Here is a 24,077-nt window from a genome sequence, read left to right on the forward strand (position 1 = left end):
TAATGCATGTGCTACTAAATGACAATAAAAGAGGACTGCGTGTCCTCATAATCTAATAATACATAGTTTTTTATTACTATGTATTGCACTGTACTGCTGCCACAAAACAACAGATTTCACGACATTTGCCGGTGATATTAAACCTGATTCTGGTTCTGAATCTTTTCTAAAAAAGGTGAGTTTGGTGTCCATGAAACTTTCAGACTGTTGTCAACAACCTCTTGATTCCCGCGCATGGGCTTGGTGGTAGGAAATCTGCCACCCTTATATAGTTTGTGTAGAGTCACCAAATCATACAGCACTAAGAGGAACAGAGATCCATCAGAATGTGCTGACAACCAAACACCCATTCCTAATGACCCACACTGTGCAAGCAGCTCAATACATCACAGGACCACCCCTCCCCACCATCGGTAGTATCCACATGACAGAGTACCTCAATATGGCAACATCTTCATCAAAGATCTCCATCATGCAGGCTATGCCATCTTCCTACAGCTACCATCAGGCAAGAGCGACAGAATCCTAATTCCCCACGAGCTATAGGAACAGCTACTTCCTTCTTTGATTCTTGAACCAACTGGCAAAAACCAAGTCACTACCTCAATAAAATAACACCAGGACCACTTTGCAAAACAATGGATTTGAGTTTTTGTTTTGTTAAGATTGTCTTCTTTCTTGTATAATTCTGATTAATTTATGTTCTTAATATATATTTTTCGTGTGTATGTTGTGTATCTGACTCTGCAAGTAAGTTTTTCATCGCACCTGTACTTGTGCATATGACAATAAACTCAACTTGCGAACTTTCTCGATGAGAAAATCTGCAGATGCTGGAATCCAAGCAACACACACCAAAAGGCGGAGAAAATCAGCAGACCAGCCAGCATCTATAGAAAAGAGTAAACAGTTGGGTTGGCATTTCCATAGATGTTGCCTGGCCTGCTGAGTTTCTCCAGCATTTGATGTGTGCTGCTTTCTAACTTTCTAACTTATTTTCCGCACATCACCAAGCTCAAAGACAAATTTAATTCCACTACTATAAGAAGTTTGAACAATACATTAAGATGGGTTCTTGACCTCATTATGACCTTGCCCCTTATTGTCTGTCTGCATTGCACTTTCTGTGTAGAAGGCATTCTGCTGTTGTCTTCCCTCTAGGCACTGATGTGATGAAATTATCTGTACGGATGACACACAAAACTCAGTTCTTCACTCGACCTCAGTACAAGTGACAAAAATAAACCAATTTACCAGCTGAAGTAATCCCATTCCAGGGGGCACCTTGCAATGTTTCTGATGGGACATTCTTAGTCGAGGCATTCCTGTATAGTTATGAGGACCAGGAACCAGCTCCACAAGACAGTAAGACATAGGAGTAGAATTAGGCCATTTGGCCCATTGAGTCTATTCCTGTATAGTCAGGAGGACCAGGAACCAGCTCCACAAGGCAATAAGACATAGGAGCAGAATTAGGTCATTCAGCCCATTTCTATCACAACGAAGTTACTTTCTGTTTCAATCCCATTCTCCTGCCTTCTCCCCGTAACCTCTGACTGCTTTGCTAATCAAGAACCAATCAGCCTCTGCTTTAAATTTCCCCAGTGACCTGGTCTCCACAACTGTCCGTGACAATGAATTCCACAGATTCACCACCCTCTGGCTAAAGGTCAGTTCTGACTGTGATACCAGTCAAATTAATCCTCAACTGCCTGCACATTGTCAGTGTCCCTCCATTCCCAGCCTGTTTATGTATCTGTCTAAATTATCTTAAATATTGCCATCGTACCTGTATTTCAAACACTTTCCCTGATAGTGTACTCTAGTCCCCTCCCAAACTCCATGTTAGTCAAACTTCCCTTACACAGAATCACAGAACACGCCCTTTTGTGTATCTAGTCCATGACAAACTGTTATTCTTCCTAGTCCCATCGACCTGCTTGTGGACCATAACCATCCATAACCCTCCCAATTATTTACCTATCCAAGCTTCTCTTAATTTCACTTCGAACCTACATTCACCACCTCCGGTTGGAGATTGTTCCGCACCACCCTCTGAATGAAGAAATTCCAATTTAGGTTCCCAATAAAGCTTAAACTTTCCTCCTGTCACCTTAAACCTATGTCCCTTAGTGTTTGACATTTCTACACTGGGAAAAGGACTCTGACTGTTGCCCTACGTACGTCTTTCAAGCATCTATCAGGTCTCCCCTTGTCATCTGCCTTCTATCAGGTCTCCCCTTGGTGTTTGTCTCCCCTTGTCATCTGCCTTCTATCAGGTCTCCCCTTGGTGTTTGTCTCCCCTTGTCATCTGCCTTCTATCAGGTCTCCCCTTGTCATTTGCCTTCTATCAGGTCTCCCCTTGTCAGCTGTGCTCTATCTGGTCTCCCCTTCGCGTTTGTCTCCCCTTGGCATCTGACACTCCAGAGAAAACAATCCAAGTTTGTCCAGACTTTCCTTTTACCTTTTCATTTCAGAACAATGATAGCAATACCGAGAGTTTCAATGCCAAATCCTTCAGTAGGTATCTACTGCAGTGTAAATTAGTGGGTGGTAAGTTACCTTCTCGGTGCAGTGGTCCACACATTTATGCACGGACATGTTCAGCAGGATGGTGCTGGTGGGCAGGGTGAGGGAAACGTTCGCTGGTCTTTTGAAACATCCTCGGAACAAGGCACTGCCATCTGGAACCAGACATCAAAGAAAATGGGAAGTCAGAGTGAACATTATACACTCTCTTTTGTGTAGGCATGTGTCTAATGGTTAATAATCTCAAGATCACACCACCAGGTCCAGGAACAGTTATTATCCTATCAACATCAGACTCCTGAACTTCACTCCCCTCAACACTGAACAGATTCCACAGCCTATGGACTCACTTTCAAGGGCTCGACATCTCATGTTCTCAGTGTTATTTAATTACTTAGCAAAAGGTGTGGAGTAGACTCTTCTGCCCTTCTGGCCATGCTGTCCCAGTAACCTCAACAACCCCAATTAACCCGAATCTAATCGTAGGGCAAGTTACAATGACCAATTAAGCTACACAGTACGACTTCAAACTACAATAGGAAACCAGTGCAGATAGGAAAGACCAGACTTTCTGAAGGGAGAATGTATAGAAACTCCTTACAAACGAGGCTGGAATTGAACTCTAATCTACATATGTATTTTTTATTTATTTGTTTGTTTTTTCAGTATGTTCGTTTGTTATTATTATTTTTTGATTTATAGTTTGTCTTATTTTGCACATTGGCTGTTTGTCAGTTTTGTTTTGTGTTGATTTTTATTGTATTTCTTTGTTCCTGTGAACGCCCACAAAAAATGAATCACAGGGTAATACATACATGCATATATTGATAATAAATTTATGTTGAACTTTGAACTTTAAACTTAATGAGTAAAGAAGCTAACTTTATGTGATCATCACAAAAAATGTGAGCACTGGAAAGAAATTATAGAGGGAAATCTCAGTCCATCACGAAAACCATCCCTGCCACTCCACTCTCAGCGCTTCAGCGAAACAGACATTATCAAAAACCCCACCCACCCTGGACAATCTGACTCCACCCACCGTGGATATGAACTCGACCTCACAATCTACCTCGTCATAGCCTTTGCACCTTATTATCTGCCTGCATTTCACTTTCTATGTAACTGTGATTATACACTCTTTTATTGCGTTTCACTTGTACTTTATCTTGTGATGTATTTATGTTGTAAAATGATCTGTTTGGAAGGCTTGCAAAACTTTTTTTAGGTGAAGTTTTTCACTGTATCTCAGTACGTGTGACAGTAATAAATCTATTGCTAATTACCCATTACCAGTTTACAGTTAGTTCTCACTGTAAGAAACAATGGACTCTTGACCTCGCAATCTACCTCACTCTGATCTTGCACCTTATTGTTTCCCTGCACTGCACTTTCTTTGTAGCTGTTACACTTTATTCTGCATTCTGTTATTGTTTTACTTTGATCTACCAAAATGCACTGGTCCCAGAGCAAGACCCGATGGCTCATTGAGTTCGGTGTGAGTATCTCTGTCTCCCATACAGTTTCTCTATTGAACCCTCACAGACCCAGGTCCAATGGCTCATTGAGTTCGGTGTGAGTATCTCTGTCTCCCATACAGTTTCTCTATTGAACCCTCACAGACCCAGGTCCAATGGCTCATTGAGTTCGGTGTGAGTATCTCTGTCTCCCATATAGTTTCTCTGTTGAACTCTCAACATGCAAATTCCAGATACCAAACGACTCCAGCAGTAGAAATACTTCTATAGGACAAAACAATGATGTCAGGAGGGGGTGTCACATCCAAAAGATGAGTCATTACAAGAGAAATCAACAAGACCGTAAGTGCAGAATTAGAGCAATCAGATCATTGAGTCTACTTTGCCATTTGAACATGTCTTATTTAATTTCCCTCTCAATCCCATTCTCCTGCCTTCTCCCTGTGTCACTGATGCTATCGCTAAACAAGTACCGGTTAACCTCTGCTTTAAGTTGGTGCAGAAGAGATTTACCAGGATGCTGTCTGGATTAGACAGCATGTCTAATCAAGATAGGTTGAGTGAGCTGGGGCTTTTCTGTTTGGAACAGAGGGAGATGAGAGATGACCTGATAGAGGTGTACAAAATGATATGTGGCATAGATTGAGTGGACAGCCAGAGAGTTTATCACAGTGCGGAAATGGCGTATACAAGCGGGCATAATTTTAAGGTCACTGGAGGAAAGTATATGGGAGATGACAGAGGAGGGTTTTTACATCGAGTGGTGGGTGTATGAGATGCCCTGCCAGGATGGTGGTAGAGGCAGATATGTCAGGGCATTTAAGAAATCTTAGGTAGGCACATGGATGATATATAAATGGAGGACAATGAAGGAGGGAAGGGTTAGATTGATCTCAACATAGGTTAGCACAACATCATGGGCTGAAGGGCCTGTACTGTGTTATAATGTTCTATGTTGTATATAAATATAGTAGAGGCAACTGCTATACTTGCATCATCGGAAACAACTCTATTTTTATCTTTGATATCTCTTTTTTTTCTTTTTCAAGGTTCTTTTGAAGACCCTGACCTGGAGTTACACACTGACATCGGTTCTTTGTGGAAATGGGACCGCTCTCAGGGCCTCATGACCGGCTGCTTTTCGATAGGCCAAGGATGCGGCCTGGAAGACCAGCGCGCGTTCAGGGTGCCAGATTTTCATGGCTCTGGAGGCAGGCGGATTCGAGGCCAGTGCTGCCCTCTCCTGATGTGGTGTGGGAGACAGAAGATCGAAAGCAGCGAGCTGGCTGTGTGCCCAGAGACCCGAGTTCTTTGGGCACAGAGCTCAGAAAAAGTGACGCAACAGACTTTTACACCATAAATCAGCGAGTTGTTTTGTTATGTCTCCCTTCTCAATTGTGAAACAGGGACACCTCTTTTTCCCTAATTAGAGAGAGAGATAGCCTATGGTGTGTCGAATACCTGGTGAACAAGTAGTCTTTGGGGTATTACAAGCCTATATCTTTATTGTTGCTTTGCTGCACGCGTAAGTGCTCGGTGGGGGGCGGGGAGAGCGGATGCTTTTTTGCTGGTGGGGGAGGGGGTTCGTTGCTTTACTGTTGCTTGTGTGTGGGAGGCTTTGGGGTTCTAACATTTAACTGTCATTCATTCCTTTGGACACTCCTCTGTTTTCATGGATGTTTGTGAAGAAGAAGAATTTCAGAATGTATATTGTATACATTTCTCTGACATTAAATGTACCTTTGAAACCTAATAACTTGGCCTCCACATCAGTCTGTGGCAATGAGTTCCACCACAGACTCATCACCCTCTGGCTAAAGAAACTCCCCCTCATCTCTGTTCTAAAGGGACGAACTTCTATCCTGAGGCTGTAGCCTCTGGTCCTGGACTACCCCACTATAGGAAACATCCTGTGCATGCCCAGTCAGCTAGACATTTCAATATTCAACAGCTTTCAATGAGATTCCCTCAACCCCATCTTCATTCCTCTAAACTCCAGCGAGTACAGGCCCAGAGCCATCAAACTCTCCTCATGTATTAATTCTTTCAATCTCAAGATCATTCTTGTGAACCTTCTTTGGACCCTCTCTAATGCCAGCACACCCTTTCTCAATAAGTGGCCCAAAAATGATCACAATACTCCAAGAGCGGCCTGACCAATGCTTTATAATCCTCAGTTGGAATGTTTCTGGAGTCTCTCAGCCTCTGCTGAGTAATTCTGACTGATGCTGAGCTGAAACAAATTCGGCCTGACCAATGCTTTATAAACCTCAGCTGGAATGTTTCCAGAGTCTCTCCGGCTCTGCTGAGTAATTCTGACTGATGCTGAGCTGAGACAGCAGCAAAATAAAAACTGGTACAAAAAGTTTGCGTAAAATTACAGACACAAGGGATTCTGCAGATACTGGAAACCCAGAGAACCCGCACAAAGTGCTGGAGAAACTCAGCAGGTCAGGCAGCATCTATAGAGCGGAATAAACAGTCAACATCTCAGGTGGAGACCCTTCATCAGGTAAAATTATAGAGGTTTCTTTAAAAATTGTTGGTAATGGCCCTAGAAGTGAAGTTGAATCTAAGCTGCTGGGAAACTGAAGAAACAACAGACAGAATGCCAAGTGGAGTGAAAGCTTTCCACTTGGTGTCAAAACACAGAACTGCTTTCAATGATTTGTATTCAACAAATCGGGGTCCTCTTTCAACTCCAATTTTACTGGCTTCCCCCACTCTGTTCTGAATCAGTTTCTTTTCATTGCCATTTCACAAACCGTTAATGAAATCACTGGCTGTTAAATATGTAACATTCACAGGATGTGACCTCATCATCAGGAATGAATAGAGAAACTCTACTACACTGTGAAATCACTGGTTATACACTGTTCACAGAATGTAATCTCGTCATTAGGAATGAATAAAGAAACTCCAATACACTATGAAATCACTGGTTGTTAAATGTGTAACATTTGCAGAATGTGATCTCGCCATCAGGAATGAGTAATGAAACTCCACAGTGTGCACCTGTAGTAACACTGCTTCAACACTTTCAAAGCAGATCATGAGCCACTCAAGCTAGATTAATGAAGATGTTCCATTTCTGCACACTGCTGTGGGGCTGATGTGCAGGCAGTATATCAGGGCGATACTACCTGTACTCAAGGTTCTGATCAAATGTGTGTCTGGACCCCACTTCAAACTCAAACTCCTCCAAACACCATCTCTCCTCCCAACCCAACACGATTCTAAACACAAACAAAGTACTGTAGGAACTCAGCTGGGACTCAGGAAGCATCAGTCCCACTGAATGGTCTCAGCCTGAAAGATCAACCATTCCTTTTCCTCTGTAAAGGCTGCCTGACCTGCTGAGTTTTTCCAGCATTCTGAGTGTGTAACTCAAGATTTCCATCATCTGCAGAATCTCCGGTGTCTATAGTTTTAAACGACAGCGGTATACGCTAAGTGGCCATTTCATTAAGTACCTCCTCATAAAGTGTCCACTGAGTGTACAGCACATTCGTGGTCATCTGCTGCTGTAGCCCATCCACTGTTGTGCACAGAGATGTTCTTCTGCACACCTCTGTTGAAATGTGTGGTTATGTGATTACTGTCGTCTTCCTTTCAGTCTGAATCAATCCAGCCACTCTCCTCTGACTTCTCTCATTAGCAAGGCATTTTTGCCCACAGAACTGCCACTGGATGTTTGTTGTTTTTTATACAATTCTCTGTAAACTCTAGAGACTGTGCTGTGTGAACATCCCAGGAGGTCAGCAGTTTCTGAGATACTCAAACTACCCTGTCTGGCACCAACAATCATTCTACAGTGCAAGTCACTTACATCACATTTCTTCCCCATTCTGATGGTTGGTCTAAACAGCAACTGAACCTCTTGACCATGTCTGCATGCTTTTATGCAGTGAGTTGCTGCCACATGACTGGCTGATTAGATATTTGCATTAACGAGCAGGTGAACAGGTGTAGCTAATAAAGTGGCCACTGAGTGTCAAGTCACAGAATCATGCTCCATAAAAACAGGCCCTTTGGCCATCTGACTCTGTTGTTCACTGTAACAACATCAAATTTACCAATAGTGAAAAATCAGTCTGTTTTACATCTTCCTCAAGGTTTTATCTGACCAATAGAAATTATTTGTTTGGACATAGAGGGTCTCATCTCCGGGCCTGACTCCGATACAGCATGGGGGTGGAATAGAGTGACAAAGGAGGAGTAAGAGCATCGGATCACGCACGGCGTAGGGACATCGGGGAGTGGCGGCGATCTGTTGATGCATGTCCCTGTCACATCAAAAAAATCCCCCTTCAATGTCTTTGGTAGCCGTTACCCACGTGACTGGATTGGTTCCTCTATTGCTGTGAGCCAATCTAAAATAATATTCTGTACATTGATTGAAGGAGCTGATCATGTCATTCTAGTGACTGACTGAGTAAATGCTAATGTACGCCTCAGAGGAGAAGCAAATTACAGAAAATGATGCATTAAATAACAATCATTACCATCTACTTGTACTAAGGTATTCAGAACTAAATTACATTTCACTTAGTGTCGTGCAAACAAATTAACACGTGTGCTACTCCACACAGAGATTTATTTGAAGCTAGTATCTCTTGATTGAATTCTTGGAAAACTACAAGGTGGTCAAAATACTTTTAATACATTTGCTTTTTGTTTTATTCTGTGGTTTCTGCTCAGGTGTCAGTCCTGTCCGAGTGGGTCAGACCCTTGCTCTGCCGTGCAGATGTGGATCTTACTCCGGGAACTTGAGAGCATATGCCTGGGCTGACTGCGAGGTGCAGTTACTGAGCAAGCAGCCAGTGTTTCGGACCACTGGTTCAGAGACGCGAGTTCGAATCCCAGTATGGCAGCTGGTTAAATAAATTCAACTTGTTAAATAACCCATCTGGTTCTCTAATGGTTTCTGCTTTGCAAACAGGTACACTTAGCACGCTTAGAAAGATTCCAATATCTAATGCACATTTACTATCAAAGTATATATAAAGAATACAACTCTGAGACGTGTCCTCTGACAGACAGCCACAAAAGAAAGAAACACCATGGAACCCGTTCAAGAAAACGTCAAACATCCAACGTGAGAAAAAAAGAACAAATTGTGCTAACAGCAAAAAGTGAGCAAACAACACATAGCCTGTCAAACATCAGACCCAGAGTCCAGTATTCAGTTTGGTGGAGTTCAGCACTGCACCACCAGCAAGACCATTCTTTGCCAAAGTGCTCCAGTCCACATTGATCTCCCCAATCAAACCGCTCAAACACAGCAAAAGAAAATACTAACAAAAATCATCAAAAATGTGCAACATGAACCTTAATGTCCCCCAAAACAAGTCTACAGCTTCACTGATCAATCCTGGGAATGTGGCTCCCAAGATTCCTGCACTTTCCTCCAAAAGCAGCTATTGACAGGGAGAGGAAGACCCGTCAAACACAGGCAAACGGCGCCACTCGCCCGTCCTCTGTTCTCATGCTCATTGACTTCACCCTTGCCCAATGTCTCAATAGGCAAGTAATAATGGAGTCGATCATGGGCTCGTGCCCTCGATGTCTCCATAGTAGAGAAGCGATGAGTCGATCATGGGCTCGAGTGCTCAATGCCTCAATAAGAGAGAAGCAAAGTAGCTGAATGAGCAGTTGAATCACTCAGGCATTTCAGGTTATGGGATTAGTATTGATAGTCAGTGTGAGTCTGGTGGGCCACTGGGCTTATTTCCATGTTCTATGACTCACTATGGCTCTAATTGGATGTCAGGGATGGATAACTTCCCAGCTCTTTATTGAGATACTGAATTTTCAGAGTGTGCCTGTAATGCTGACAGTCTCCAAGATTTATTATGAATTTATTTAGAAATTCAGCACTGAATAGGCTTTTCCAGCCCAACGAGCCACGTGGCCTTGTAACCCACCATTTAACTCTAGCCTAATCACAGGACAATTTACAATGACCAATTAGCCGACTAACCAGTAGGTCTTTGAATTGTGGGAGGAAGCCCACACAGTTCAGGAGAGAACATACAAACTCCTTACTGACTGTGCTGGAATTGAACTCTGAACTCTGGAATGCGCCAAGCTGTAACAGCATCACCCTAACCACTACGCTACCGTGGTGCCCCATTTCAGGGAAGTGAGTTACCACACTTCAGGGAAAAGGCAAACAAGTTAGTCTGGAGTCAACTGCGCCATGTGGAAGGTGTAAACAGTCTTCTGATGAAATCTTCAAAGATGAGTAATAATGCACAGACCAATAAAGGGAATTCATTTATCAGCAGTTCTAATTAAACCTGAGTTACCAGTGTGACCTATAAAACATTTCCAGAGAAAACGTGCTGGTGAATCCATTCTCAAGAAGCAGGATGTCTTTAGTGGGAAGCTGAGATTGCTGAGAGATGGTAAGTTGTTTCCCTGGTGGAATAACACTTCACTAAACAAATATAATTGCTGTCAGGGAAGAATTTAGCATATCAAACTCTTCCAGTTTCCTCAATATCCTACAATCTCCCTTTTGTAATTTAATCAAGGCATTACCACAACAATCTGCTTTACATTGTCTCTTTGGCACACTGAACTATTTCAAGGTGCTTCAGGCTACGTCCACACTAGACCGGATAATTTTGAAAACGCCGGTTTCGCGTAAAAACGACAGGCGTCCACACTGGGTGTTTTTGAAAATATCTCTGTCCACATTAAAATGGATATTTGGGCGAATCTCCTCCTACAGGGCATGTGCAGGACACACAGAAAACAAGCAAAGAGGAAACTGTATACTTGGTGCGCGTTTGTCCAGTTACAGACTAGAAAAACATAAAAGGAAATTGCCAAACGAAAGACTTGGTGCGCGATTATCCAGAAACATTTCCTACAGACATAGTCTCTTCAGCAATGAAAGGGACGACAGCTACAACTAAATGCAATAAGGCTTGTTGCTGGGCAAAAGTGAAATTTGCTGTTACCTCATTTTGTTTGTCTTTACTTTTGCCATGTCTTTGTGTATTATTTTGCTGTATTTAACATGTGCAATAAAACGAGTTACTGGGGCAAAAGTGACAATTGCATCTATTGAATGTTGCACAAGCAATACATTAATAAAGCAACTTGTCTGCATCAGTGTTGTCTTGTATTTCCATACAATGTTACATTAGGCTGTTACACATCTATTGTCAGATATCGTTGTTGTGGTGTTGGAGGTTGCGTTCAGGAAAACAATGAAATGCTGCACTGCCGCCACCATTTGTTCCGGCACGTCATGACAGTGTTTTTTAAATTATTTACCCTGTACACACTACAACAACCAACCAACGTTTTCAGATTTAAACACTCTGGGGAGTGTTTTAGAATAGCTCCTTTTTCAGGGGAAGAAAACGCCATTTCAGTGTGGACGGAGGGTCAAAACGAAGAGAAAAAGCTTCGGTTACGGATTTATTCGGTCAAGTGTGGATGTAGCTTCAGTGTAACATTATCAATCACAACAATAGATCAAGCAAAATAAGGAGCTAATGACCCATCTGAAACAACCTCAGTCAAAGAGGTAAGTTTGTGTAAATATGCTCAGCGACCACTTTATTAGAGGTTCCTCCTGTAGGTAATAAAGTAGCCACTGAATGTATGTTCATGGTCTTCTGCTGCTGTAGCCTGTCCACTTTCAGGTTCAGGAGATGTGTTGTTTTCAGAGACGTTCTTTTGCACACAACTGTTGTAATGCATGGTTATTTGAGTTCCTGTCACCTTCCTGTCAGCTTGAACCAGTCTGGCCATTCTCCTCGGATCTCTCTAATGAACAAGGTATTTTCACCCACAGAACTGCCACGCACTGGATGCCTTTTTTGTTTTTCTGTGTAAACTCTAGAGGCTGTTGTCCGTGAAAATCACGAGAGATCAGCAGTTTCTGAGATACTCAGATACATGCAGTATGGCACCAATAATCATCCCATGGTCAAAGTCACTGAGATCACATTTCTTCTGATCATCGACTGAACATCTTGACCATGCCTGCGTGCTTTTATGCATGGACCTACTGCCATCGATTGGTTGATTAGATATTTGCATGAACAAGCAGGCGTACAGGTGTACCTAATAAAGTGGCCACTGGGTGTATTTCATTCAAACAAGAGGAGAGAGAAGCAGAGGGGTTAAAAGACAGAATTCAGGATGTCAGGATCCAGCCAGCTGAAGGCATGGCTGACAATATTGGATTAAAGATTGGAGACCTGTCGCATTAGGAATTAAAGATGTAAGGGAGGGTCTAGTGCTGGTTGGGGAGTTTACAGAGAGAGAGGAGAGGGTCATATCACTGAAAATGCACATGAGAATTTTAATGCTGAGTTACTCGGGCGGCATATTGACCTAGTGATTAGCACAATGTTTTACAGTGTCAGCGATCCAGGTTCAATCCCATCGCTGTCTGTAAGGAGTTTGCATGTTCTCCCCATGATTGTGTGGACTTCCTCCAGGTCCTTCCACATTCCAGAGACGTTCGGATTTGGGTCGGGGTTAGGAAGTTGTAGACATGCTATGTTGGTGCTGGAAGCGTGGAGACACTTGTGTGCTGTCCCCAGCACAATTCTCAGACTGTGTTGGCTGTTGACGCAATCAATGTATTTCAATGTATGCTTCGATGTAAATGTGATAATTGCAACTAATCGTTGAATCTTTAAATGGAAGCTGCAGTAGAGCTTGTTGTGAGCTCTCTACATGGGAAGTTCACAATGTCCATGTTGAAGAACAATTATAAAACAATATTGGAAAATGAATTTGAAGAAGTATTGAGACAACTGAAGTGAAATAAACAGCAGAGATTTTGCTTGTTAAACTAACTCCTCTTTCCCCAGATTCCAATGTGTCAAAGAAGCTCTTTGAAGCATACAGTATATCTGAAAGCAAACTATCCCTGAATCCATCTGCTTAACCCTGTGGCCTCTCATTTTTGAACAAACAGCTGGGAAATGGGTGAATTCATTAAGTGCAAGATGCAGTAGGTAGCGTCCAACGTGACTGAAGAAACTCAGGCTGCAAGCTGATTTTGCAGAGACATTGTTCTGCTCCGCATCTATTCAAGAGAAGCTCACAGTTAACTCAAAAGCTTCATTCTCTTTAAAATGGTCCAGGCACTCTGACGTATCTACGCAGAAGGGATGAAAGAATAAATTATGGACAGAGGCAAGACCATGGTGCCTTCATTGCGTGCTACCTTAGTGCCTTTGCTCACTCCCTCCACAAACTTTACAACAGGTGTTATTTTCAGCAACAAAAACATAAAATGTCATAAATACACAGCACTTATAGAGAGATATAAACTGAGGTAATATTTCAGGTCAACAGGGGAAAGTTAGAAATATGAAGTTGCAGAGAAAGGCAGCTGGGGCAGAAGGAATTGGATAGGCCGCACTCGATTGTCACCAGGTTGTGGAATCAGTTCAGATTTGATGTGAGTGAAGTTATCCACGCCAGTTCGGGGACCTGATGATTGCAGGGTAATAACTATTCCTGAACCTGGTGATGTGGGACCAAAGGCTCTTCTGAGTCCTAAATGCCAGCCCCTTATTCTGAGAAAGGAGAGCCACATATCATTTTAATTACTCTCACGAGGAGGCTGTAAGGATGTTTCAGATTTATTTACAGGTACTGGGCCTAATAATGGACAATATATCAAATTTTATAACATTTCTTTCATCACAGGCTGCACAGAAATTGAAAATAGGCAAGATATCATTAGTTTTTAATGACCTTTTACATACATAAGCGCAATGATTGTGGAATTTGTAATGAGGGATTGTATATCTGAATACTTCCTATCTGTAGGTAAAGAGCACAGGAACAATGTCAGCTCAGTAAAGACCTTCGATCCATTTGGGCTGATCTTTGTAAGTCCGTCGGTTGTGCCTCAGTGGGTAATAATCTTACATCAGATACTGAAGGCTGTGGGGTCAAATACTGAGATGGCCTGGTAGCGTAACGCTTCACAGTGCCAGTGACCCGGGTTCAATTCCCACCATTGTCAGTAAGGAATTTCATGCAACTGATGCCAAAGACATAGAAACATAGAAAACCTACAGCACAATACAGGCCTTTCGGTCCACAGGTTGTGCCGAACATGTCCTTACCTTAGAAATTACTAGGCTTACCTATAGCCCTCTATTTTCCTAAGCTCCATGTACCTATCCAAAAATCTCTTAAAAGATCCTATTGTACCCGCCTCCACCACTGTTGCCAGCAGCTCATTCCACGCACTCACCACTCTCTGAGTAAAAAACTTACTTCTGACATCTCCTCTGTACCTATTCCCCAGCACCTTAAAACTGTGTCCTCTTGTGGCAACCATTTCAGCCCTGGGGAAAAAGCCTCTGACTATCAAAAATGATCAATGCCTCTCGTCATCTTATACACCTCTATCAGGTCACCTCTCATCCTCTGTCACTCCAAGGAGAAAAGGCCAAGTTCACTCAACTTGTTCTCATAAGACATGCTCCCCAATCCAGGCAACATCCTTGTAAATCTCCTCTGCACCCTTTCTATAGTTTCCACATCCTTCCTGTAGTGAGGTGGCCAGAACTGAACACAGTACTCCAAGTGGGGTCTGACCAGGGTCCGATATAGCTGCAACATTACCTCTCGGCTCTTAAATTCAATTCTACGATTGATGAAGGCCAATGCACTGTATGCCTTCTTAACCACAGAGTCAACCTGCGCAGCAGCTTTGAGTGTCCTATGGACTCGGACCCCAAGATCCCTCTGATCTCCACACTGCCAAGAGTCTTACCACTAATACTATATTCTGGGTTAGAAGGCTAACTGGTCACTCCGGTGTCTTTCGACAGAATGGGCTTGTTGGGCTGGAAGAGCCTTTTACTGGCTGTATATCAAAATAAATAAAAAATTACTCCAGAGCTTGAGTACGAACATCAGGGTTGATGTATTGAGGGAGTCTGGTATTCTTGTACCTCAGTGAAAGGCGGGAAGAGAAGATGGTGGCGCGACACAGCTCACAGCGGCCACTCCGGTCATGATGTCTATTATTTGTCAAGTAGGGTGCCATGCACATTCTTGATTTGATGGAGACGGACCTGAGAGCACAGAGGAACACATAGTGAAACTTCTGAAATGCCTGCTTCGCTGCTGCTACTGTGTGGTCCAGAATCTCCGGAGGGGAAGGCCCCGAGTCCTGGGCTTTGCTTGTTGCTCGGTGGCCAGGGTGTGGTCAAAGTGCTCTGCAGAGGATGGTGCTCGGAGAGGGTGTGTCGGAGGGGCTGGTCAGAGACTCGAAGTTTTCGGACGGATTCAGAGTCCACTGCGGTCGGGTGCTTCCAATGGTGCTGCATCGGCGAGCTGGCTGCACTAGGAGGTTCATGGCAGGGAGGGTTTCTCCCTGCTGCCGCCTGCGCGAGATGATGAGTCTATCAGGACTTTGAGACTTTTTTTTACCGTGCCCATGGTCTGCTCTTTATCAAATTATGGTATTGCTTTGCACTGTTGTAACTATATGTTATAATTATGTGGTTTTGTCAGTTTTAGTCTTGGTTTGTCCTGTGTTTTCTTATTCTATCATTCTGGAGGAACATTGTATCATTTTTTAAAGCATGCATTTCTAAATGACAATAAACAAGGACTAAGTGTCCTCATAATCTAATCTAATATTCAACCGAGACCTGCTCTCTGACGTATGTGTGATACCTTATACAGCTGAATAAGGGTCCCTGATGTACAACAGCAAGCTTTCGTTCTAAATTATTGAAAAAAGGGGACTGCATTATCTACTAATTATCTAACAACTGACTGGAGTTGGACAAACCGGCTGTTGTGTGTCCAAGGAGTTACAACAGTGACTACACTTCAAAGCAACTTGGCAGGTCCTTGAACATCAATGAAGGTCGCAGGCCTTGGTAAAATAGTTTCATGTTAATTCCCCTCGTGATTATTCAGGTCACATTAAAACAGGCCCTTTTCACCATACAAAAGCCTGAAAGCATGTACCACTGGGCTCAAGGACAACTTCATCCCGCTGTTGTAGAACTATTACTAGTACAGTAAGTTGGACTCTTGACCTGGTTATCCATTGTTAAGTAAGAGGGCCAGGTCTGAGTACAGTACACCAGGTGTGGCCTCACCACCACCCTGTACGATTAAAAGTCAAAATAAATTTATGATCAAAATATATACAGTATACTGTATGTCACCATCCACTGCCTTGAGATTAATTTTCTTGCTGGTAATTACAGGAAAACACAATAGAAGTTACGAAAAACTATAACTAACAACATCAAACAACCAACGTGCAAAAGAAGACAAGTCATGCAAAAAATAAAAAAAGTGAAGAAATAAGACTGAGTACATAAGTTGTAGAATCCTTAAATTGAGTCTAGAGGCGTGGAGTCAAGTCAAGTCACTTTTTATTGCCATTTCGACCCTAACTGCTGGTATAGAACACAGTAAAAATGAGACAACGTTTTACAGGTCCATGGTGCTACATGAACAATACAAAAACTACACTGAACTACGTAAAACAACACAAAACTACACGAGACTACAGACCTACCCAGGACTGCACAAAGTGCACAAAACAGTGCAGGCATTACAATAAATAATAAACAAGACAATAGGCACAGTAGAGGGCAGTAGGTTGCTGTCAGTCCAGGCTCTGGGTATTGAGGAGTCTGATGGCTTGGGGGAAGAAACTGTTACATAGTCTGGTCGTGAGAGCCCGAATACTTCGGTGCCTTTTGCCAGATGGCAGGAGGGAGAAGAGTTTGTATGAGGGGTGCATGGGGTCCTTCATAATGCTGTTTGCTTTGCTGGTTCCAGGACAGATCCTCTGAAATGGCAACAACAAGGAATTTAAAGTTACTGACCCTCTCCATCTCCGATTCCCAAATGAGGACTGGCTTATCGACCTCTGGCTTCTTGCTCTTTGGTTTTGTTGACATTGAGTGAGAAGTTGTTGTTATTGTAACAATGATTCTCTGTTCGAAACTCCAACCCCTTTACAATAAAGACCGATATACCGTCTTCACCCTACTTTACTCACTGCACCTGCCTGGCAACTGTTTTATTTGATTTATGCAAAAAAAAACACTTAGATCCCGCCACAATTCACTCATTTACAATCTCTCTTTATTAAGATAACAGTCTGTTTTTTGATTCTACTTAGTAAGAACATCAGCTCACATTTTCTCACATTAAGCTCCATTTCACCCAAACTATCTCTATTCTGGAGAGACAAGAGACGGCAGAAGCAAGATGCTGAGGAACTCAGTGGGTCAGGCAGCATCTGTGGAGGCAAACGGAGGGTTCAGATGAAGGGTCTCGACTGAAATGTCAACTATTTCCCTCCACAGATGCTGCCTGACCCACTGAGTTCCTCAGCATCTTGATCATCTGCTATTTATATCCCATTGTGGTCATGATATCCTGATCACAACATGACCTTTCACCTGTTTCTGTGCCAGTGACCAACCTGCATATCCCACATTCTGCCCATTCTCTCAGAGCTGGTATGGAGGCTCCAAAGCACAGGATCACAAGACAATCAGGGGGTCAGAGATTCATTCATCTCCATCACAGGCACAACCGTCCCCACCACTGAGGACATCTGCAGAAGATGGTGCCTCAAGAAGGGGACACCATCCATCGTTGAGGATCCTCGCCACGCGAGACGTGCTGTCTTCTCATTACTTCGATTGGAGAAGAGACGTAGGAGCCTGAAGACCCACACTCAGTGATTTAGGAACAGTTTCTTCCTCTCTGCCATCAGAATGCTGAACGATCCATGAACACTACCTCACTGTTCCTCTTTCACATTACTTATTTATTTATTGATTGATTGATCAATTGATTGTAACTTTTTATGCCTTGGACTGTACTGCTACCATAAAACAACGAATTTCACAACAAATGTCGGGAATAATCAACCTGATTCTGATAAATAGAAAATATTTGAGCAATCCTTTTGACAATCCCACCCTGGGAAAAAGGCTCTTCTTATTCACCTTGTCTGTACCTTTCATAATTTTACATACTTCTATCAGATCGTCCTTAAACCTGTTCCAAGTTTAATCCATCTTCTCCTTGTAGCTCATACTCACTCTCTGATCGAGACCACATTGAAGTGAACCCTTTCTGCACCCTCTCCAGAGCCTCTTTATCCTTCTGTAATGCTCAGTCAGAATTGCAAACAGTACTCCAAATGTGGCCTAAACAGGGTTTTCTACCACTGCAATACAGGTTTCCCCCGCCATCCGAAGGTAGAGCGTTCCTATGAAACAGTTCGTAAGCCAGAATGTCGTAAAGGGAAGAAGCAATTACCATTTATTTATATGGGAAAATTTTGTGAGCGTTCGCAGACCCAAAAATAACCTACCAAATCATGCCAAATAACATATAAAACCTAAAATAACAGTAACACATAGTAAAAGCAGGAATGATATGATAAATACACAGCTTATATAAAGTCGAAACACTTTTCCACAATCATTGCCTGAACTGTTCTCCATAGCGAAAACCTCACGCAAGCGCCGTCGGCAAAAACACGGTGCAAGCGCTCTCCAGTAACCTTTAAGCTATGAAACTGCCAAATCATACCAAATAACACGTAAAAATACACAGCCGATATAAAGTAGAAATAATGTATGTACTGTGTAGTATCACTTACCGGAACTGGGAAAGCACGGAGCACACTGATGATGGTGTGTTAGACTTGTCGGAGTTTGTGTGGTGCAGTGGCCTCCACCCTACAGGCCACCGAGTGATACATTGCCGCGAAGCAGTACAGTGGTAGCTGGGACGCATCCAGCACATCATTAAGAAAAAAGCTGAAATAAACATGCTAATTAATTAGGTGCTGTCCGGCACCTAATTGCTGGCCCAGATCAGTACCGATTGCCGATTACATCGCCTCTGATCTGGCCCGACAATTATGTGTCGGGCGGCACCTAATTAATTAGGATGTTTATTTCAGCTTTTTTCTTAAAGATGTGCTGTGTGTCTCCCGGCTACCGCTGCATTCTCCGCGAATTGGTATCTGTCCGTGGCCTGGGGTTTGGGGCGGTGGGACACTGGGGTGTCATCTCATCATTGACTGTTTCCATTAGAGCAGGCAGATCATCTTCTCCTAGGACTGCCTGCCTCGATGTCGAAGGTTGAGGTTCGTCGTCTTCTGTGGCTGATGTGGAAGCTTTGCTTGACTTCTGAGCCTCGCGCATTTTTAGATCATACAGTTCTTTGTAAACACTCAAACCATCCCGCAAATATCCCCTAAACCGACGTACCCTTTCAAAATTAAAGTCGTACTTTATCATTACTCATTCAGTTTCGATTGTTATCCTTTTCTCTTCCAATTGTATCAGCTCTTCATCTATCAGTTCTTAGTCATGCGATGCCAAAACCTCTTCAACATCATCTTCATCAGTTTCAACAAGCCAAACAGCCTTACGAGCTCTTTCAGGCTTTTCCGATACCTTTGAACTCATCTTGTTAACGGCTAGTCACAGGCACGTGTTTAAGCAATGCACGCTAGAATGCCGTTCCGAATCCGGGGGAGAGTGGCTGCTCCGGGCGCGCGCTGATTTTTTTCGCTCGCTGATTTTTTCATAATGGTGAAAACACCTTCTGTTAGCAAAAATGGGGTACTAATGTAGGTCTTTCGTAACAGTGAGGTTTCGTAAAGCGGGGGACACGTGTATGTCTTGCCAATGTTTATACCCAATGAAATGTATTTGTAATGATGGCTCTGCCACCAGAGGGTTGGGGATGATGAAGGGGCGGAGCAGGAAGGTGGATTCACTGGAGCTGGAGGTGACTGTGAAACGTAAAGGACCAAAATCCCAGAAAGATTTGCAGAGCAGCATTTGGATTTTGATCTTGATGTGGTGGACATCACAAAGTCTGAGTGAGTGTCAGTCAAGGAGAGAAATGTGTCTCTGAGTAAAATGACGATACAGACCATGTGTCTGACTGGGGTGACGATACAGACCGTGTGTCTGACTGGGGTGACGATACAGACCGTGTGTCTGACTGGGGTGACAACGCAGACCGTGTGTCTGACTGGGGTGATGATACAGACCGTGTGTCTGACTGGGGTGACGAAACAGACCGTGTGTCTGACTAGGGTGACGATACAGACCGTTTGTCTGTCGGGGTGACGACGAAGACCGTGTGTCTGACTGGGGGGAGGATACAAACTGTGTGTCTGACTGGGGTGACGATAAAGACCATGTGTCTGACTGGGGCGAGGATACAGACCGTGTGTCTGACTGGGGAGACGACGCAGACCGTGTGTCTGACTGGGGTGAGGATACAGACCGTGTGACTGACTGGGGCGAGGATACAGACTGTGTGTCTGACTGGAGTGACGATACAGACCGTGTGTCTGACTGGGGTGAGGAGACAGACTGTGTGTCTGCATTGGGTGACGATACAGACCGTGTGTCTGACTGGGGTGAGGATACAGACCGTGTGTCTGACTGGGGCGATGATACAGACCGTCTGTCTGACTGGGGTGACGATACAGACCATGTATCTGACTGGGCGATGATACAGACCGTGTGTCTGACTGGAGTGATAATACACACGGTGTATCTGACTGTAGTGATAATACAGACCGTGTGTCTGACTCGGATGATGATACAGACCGTGTGTCTGACTGTGGTGATAATACAAACTATGTATCTGACTGGGGTGACGATACAGACAGTGTGTCTGACCGGTATGACGATACAGACCATGTGTCTGACTGGGGTGAGGATACAGACCGTGTGTCTGACTGGGGTGACGAAGCAGACCGTGTGTACGACAGGGGTGACGATACCGACCGTGTGTCCGACTGGGGTGACGAAACAGACCGTGTGTCTGACTAGGGTGACGATACAGACCGTGTGTCTGACTGGGGTGACGATACAGACAGTGTGTCTGACTAGGGTGATGATACAGACCGTGTGTCTGACTGGGGTGACGATACAGACAGTGTGTCTGACTAGGGTGACGATACAGACCGTGTGTCTGACTGGGGAGACGATACAGACAGTGTGTCTGACTAGGGTGACGATACAGACAGTGTGTCTGACTGGGGTGACGAAACAGACCGTGTGTCTGACTAGGGTGACGATACAGACATTGTGTCTGACTGGGGTGATGACGCAGACCGTGTGTCTGACTGGGGTGACAACGCAGACCGTGTGTCTGACTGGGGTGATGATACAGACCGTGTGTCTGACTGGGGTGACGAAACAGACCGTGTGTCTGACTAGGGTGACGATACAGACCGTTTGTCTGTCGGGGTGACGACGAAGACCGTGTGTCTGACTGGGGGGAGGATACAAACTGTGTGTCTGACTGGGGTGACGATAAAGACCATGTGTCTGACTGGGGCGAGGATACAGACCGTGTGTCTGACTGGGGAGACGACGCAGACCGTGTGTCTGACTGGGGTGAGGATACAGACCGTGTGACTGACTGGGGCGAGGATACAGACCGTGTGTCTGACTGGAGTGACGATACAGACCGTGTGTCTGACTGGGGTGAGGAGACAGACTGTGTGTCTGCATTGGGTGACAATACAGACCGTGTGTCTGACTAGGGTGATGATACAGACCGTGTGTCTGACTGGGGTGACGATACAGACAGTGTGTCTGACTAGGGTGACGATACAGACCGTGTGTCTGACTGGGGAGACGATACAGACAGTGTGTCTGACTAGGGTGACGATACAGACCGTGTGTCTGACTGGGGTGACGAAACAGACCGTGTGTCTGACTAGGGTGACGATACAGACATTGTGTCTGACTGGGGTGATGACGCAGACCGTGTGTCTGACTGGGGTGACAACGCAGACCGTGTGTCTGACTGGGGTGATGATACAGACCGTGTGTCTGACTGGGGTGACGAAACAGACCGTGTGTCTGACTAGGGTGACGATACAGACCGTTTGTCTGTCGGGGTGACGACGAAGACCGTGTGTCTGACTGGGGGGAGGATACAAACTGTGTGTCTGACTGGGGTGACGATAAAGACCATGTGTCTGACTGGGGCGAGGATACAGACCGTGTGTCTGACTGGGGAGACGACGCAGACCGTGTGTCTGACTGGGGTGAGGATACAGACCGTGTGACTGACTGGGGCGAGGATACAGACCGTGTGTCTGACTGGAGTGACGATACAGACCGTGTGTCTGACTGGGGTGAGGAGACAGACTGTGTGTCTGCATTGGGTGACGATACAGACCGTGTGTCTGACTGGGGTGAGGATACAGACCGTGTGTCTGACTGGGGCGATGATACAGACCGTCTGTCTGACTGGGGTGACGATACAGACCATGTATCTGACTGGGCGATGATACAGACCGTGTGTCTGACTGGAGTGATAATACACACGGTGTATCTGACTGTAGTGATAATACAGACCGTGTGTCTGACTCGGATGATGATACAGACCGTGTGTCTGACTGTGGTGATAATACAAACTATGTATCTGACTGGGGTGACGATACAGACAGTGTGTCTGACCGGTATGACGATACAGACCATGTGTCTGACTGGGGTGAGGATACAGACCGTGTGTCTGACTGGGGTGACGAAGCAGACCGTGTGTACGAAAGGGGTGACGATACCGACCGTGTGTCCGACTGGGGTGACGAAACAGACCGTGTGTCTGACTAGGGTGACGATACAGACCGTGTGTCTGACTGGGGTGACGATACAGACAGTGTGTCTGACTAGGGTGATGATACAGACCGTGTGTCTGACTGGGGTGACGATACAGACAGTGTGTCTGACTAGGGTGACGATACAGACCGTGTGTCTGACTGGGGAGACGATACAGACAGTGTGTCTGACTAGGGTGACGATACAGACAGTGTGTCTGATTGGGGTGAGGATACAGACCGTGTGTCTGACTAGGGTGACGATACAGACAGTGTGTCTGACTGGGGTGACGATACAGACAGTGTGTCTGACTGGGGTGACGATACAGACAGTGTGTTTGACTGGGGTGACAACGCAGACAGTGTGTCTGACTGGAGTGACGATACAGACCGTGTGTCTGACTGGGGTGACGATACAGACCGTGTGTCTGACTGGGGTGACGAAACAGACCGTGTGTCTGACTAGGGTGACGATACAGACCGTGTCTCTGACTGGGGTGACGATATAGACAGTGTGTCTGACTAGGGTGACGATACAGACAGTGTGTCTGACTGGGGTGACGATACAGACCGTGTGTCTGACTGGTGTGACGATACAGACCGTGTGTCTGACTGGGGTGACGAAACAGACCGTGTGTCTGACTAGGGTGACGATACAGACATTGTGTCTGACTGGGGTGATGACGCAGACCGTGTGTCTGACTGGGGTTTCGACGCAGACCATGTGCCTGACTGCGGTGACGATACAGACCGTGGGTCTCACTGGGGTGATGATACAGACCGTGTGTCTGACTAGGGTGACGATACAGACAGTGTGTTTGACTGGGGTGACAACGCAGACCGTGTGTCTGACTGGGGTGACGATACAGACCGTGTGTCTGACTGGGGTGACGATACAGACCGTGTGTCTGACTCGGATGATGATACAGACCGTGTGTCTGACTGGGGTGATAATACAAACTATGTATCTGACTGGGGTGACGATACAGACAGTGTGTCTGACTGGGGTCACGATACAGACCATGTGTCTGACTGGGGTGACGAAGCAGATCGTGTGTACGACAGGGGTGATGATACCGACCGTGTGCCCGACTGGGGTGAGGATACAGACAGTGTGTCTGACTGGGGTGATGATGCAGACCGTGTGTCTGACTGGGGTGACCATACAGACCGTGTGTCTCACTGGGCTGAGGATACAGACCGTGTGTCTGACTGGGGTGACCATACAGACCATGTGTCTGACTGGGGTGACCATACAGACCGTGTGTCTGACTGGGCTGAGGATACAGACCGAGTATCTCACTGGGGTGACGATACAGACCGTGTATCTGAACGGGGTGATGACGCAGAACATGTGTCTGACTAGGGTGACGACGCAGACCGTGTGTCTGACTGAGGTGACGATACAGACCATGTGTCTGACTGGG

At 44.9% G+C, this 24,077-nt stretch overlaps 1 protein-coding gene across 1 annotated transcript in view; it reads right to left on the bottom strand.

The window, feature by feature from the left end:
- LOC134342576 (sialate:O-sulfotransferase 2-like) overlaps positions 1–24,077 on the bottom strand; it is a 281,185-nt gene that overhangs the window by 80,303 nt on the left and 176,805 nt on the right. The window contains exon 4 of the mRNA XM_063040886.1: positions 2,563–2,684. Within this exon, the coding sequence (XP_062896956.1) occupies positions 2,563–2,684 (122 nt within the window). The remainder of the gene's footprint in view (positions 1–2,562; positions 2,685–24,077) is intronic.

Source organism: Mobula hypostoma, chromosome 2 (genome assembly GCF_963921235.1).
Source record: "Mobula hypostoma chromosome 2, sMobHyp1.1, whole genome shotgun sequence".
Lineage (NCBI taxonomy): Eukaryota > Metazoa > Chordata > Chondrichthyes > Myliobatiformes > Myliobatidae > Mobula > Mobula hypostoma.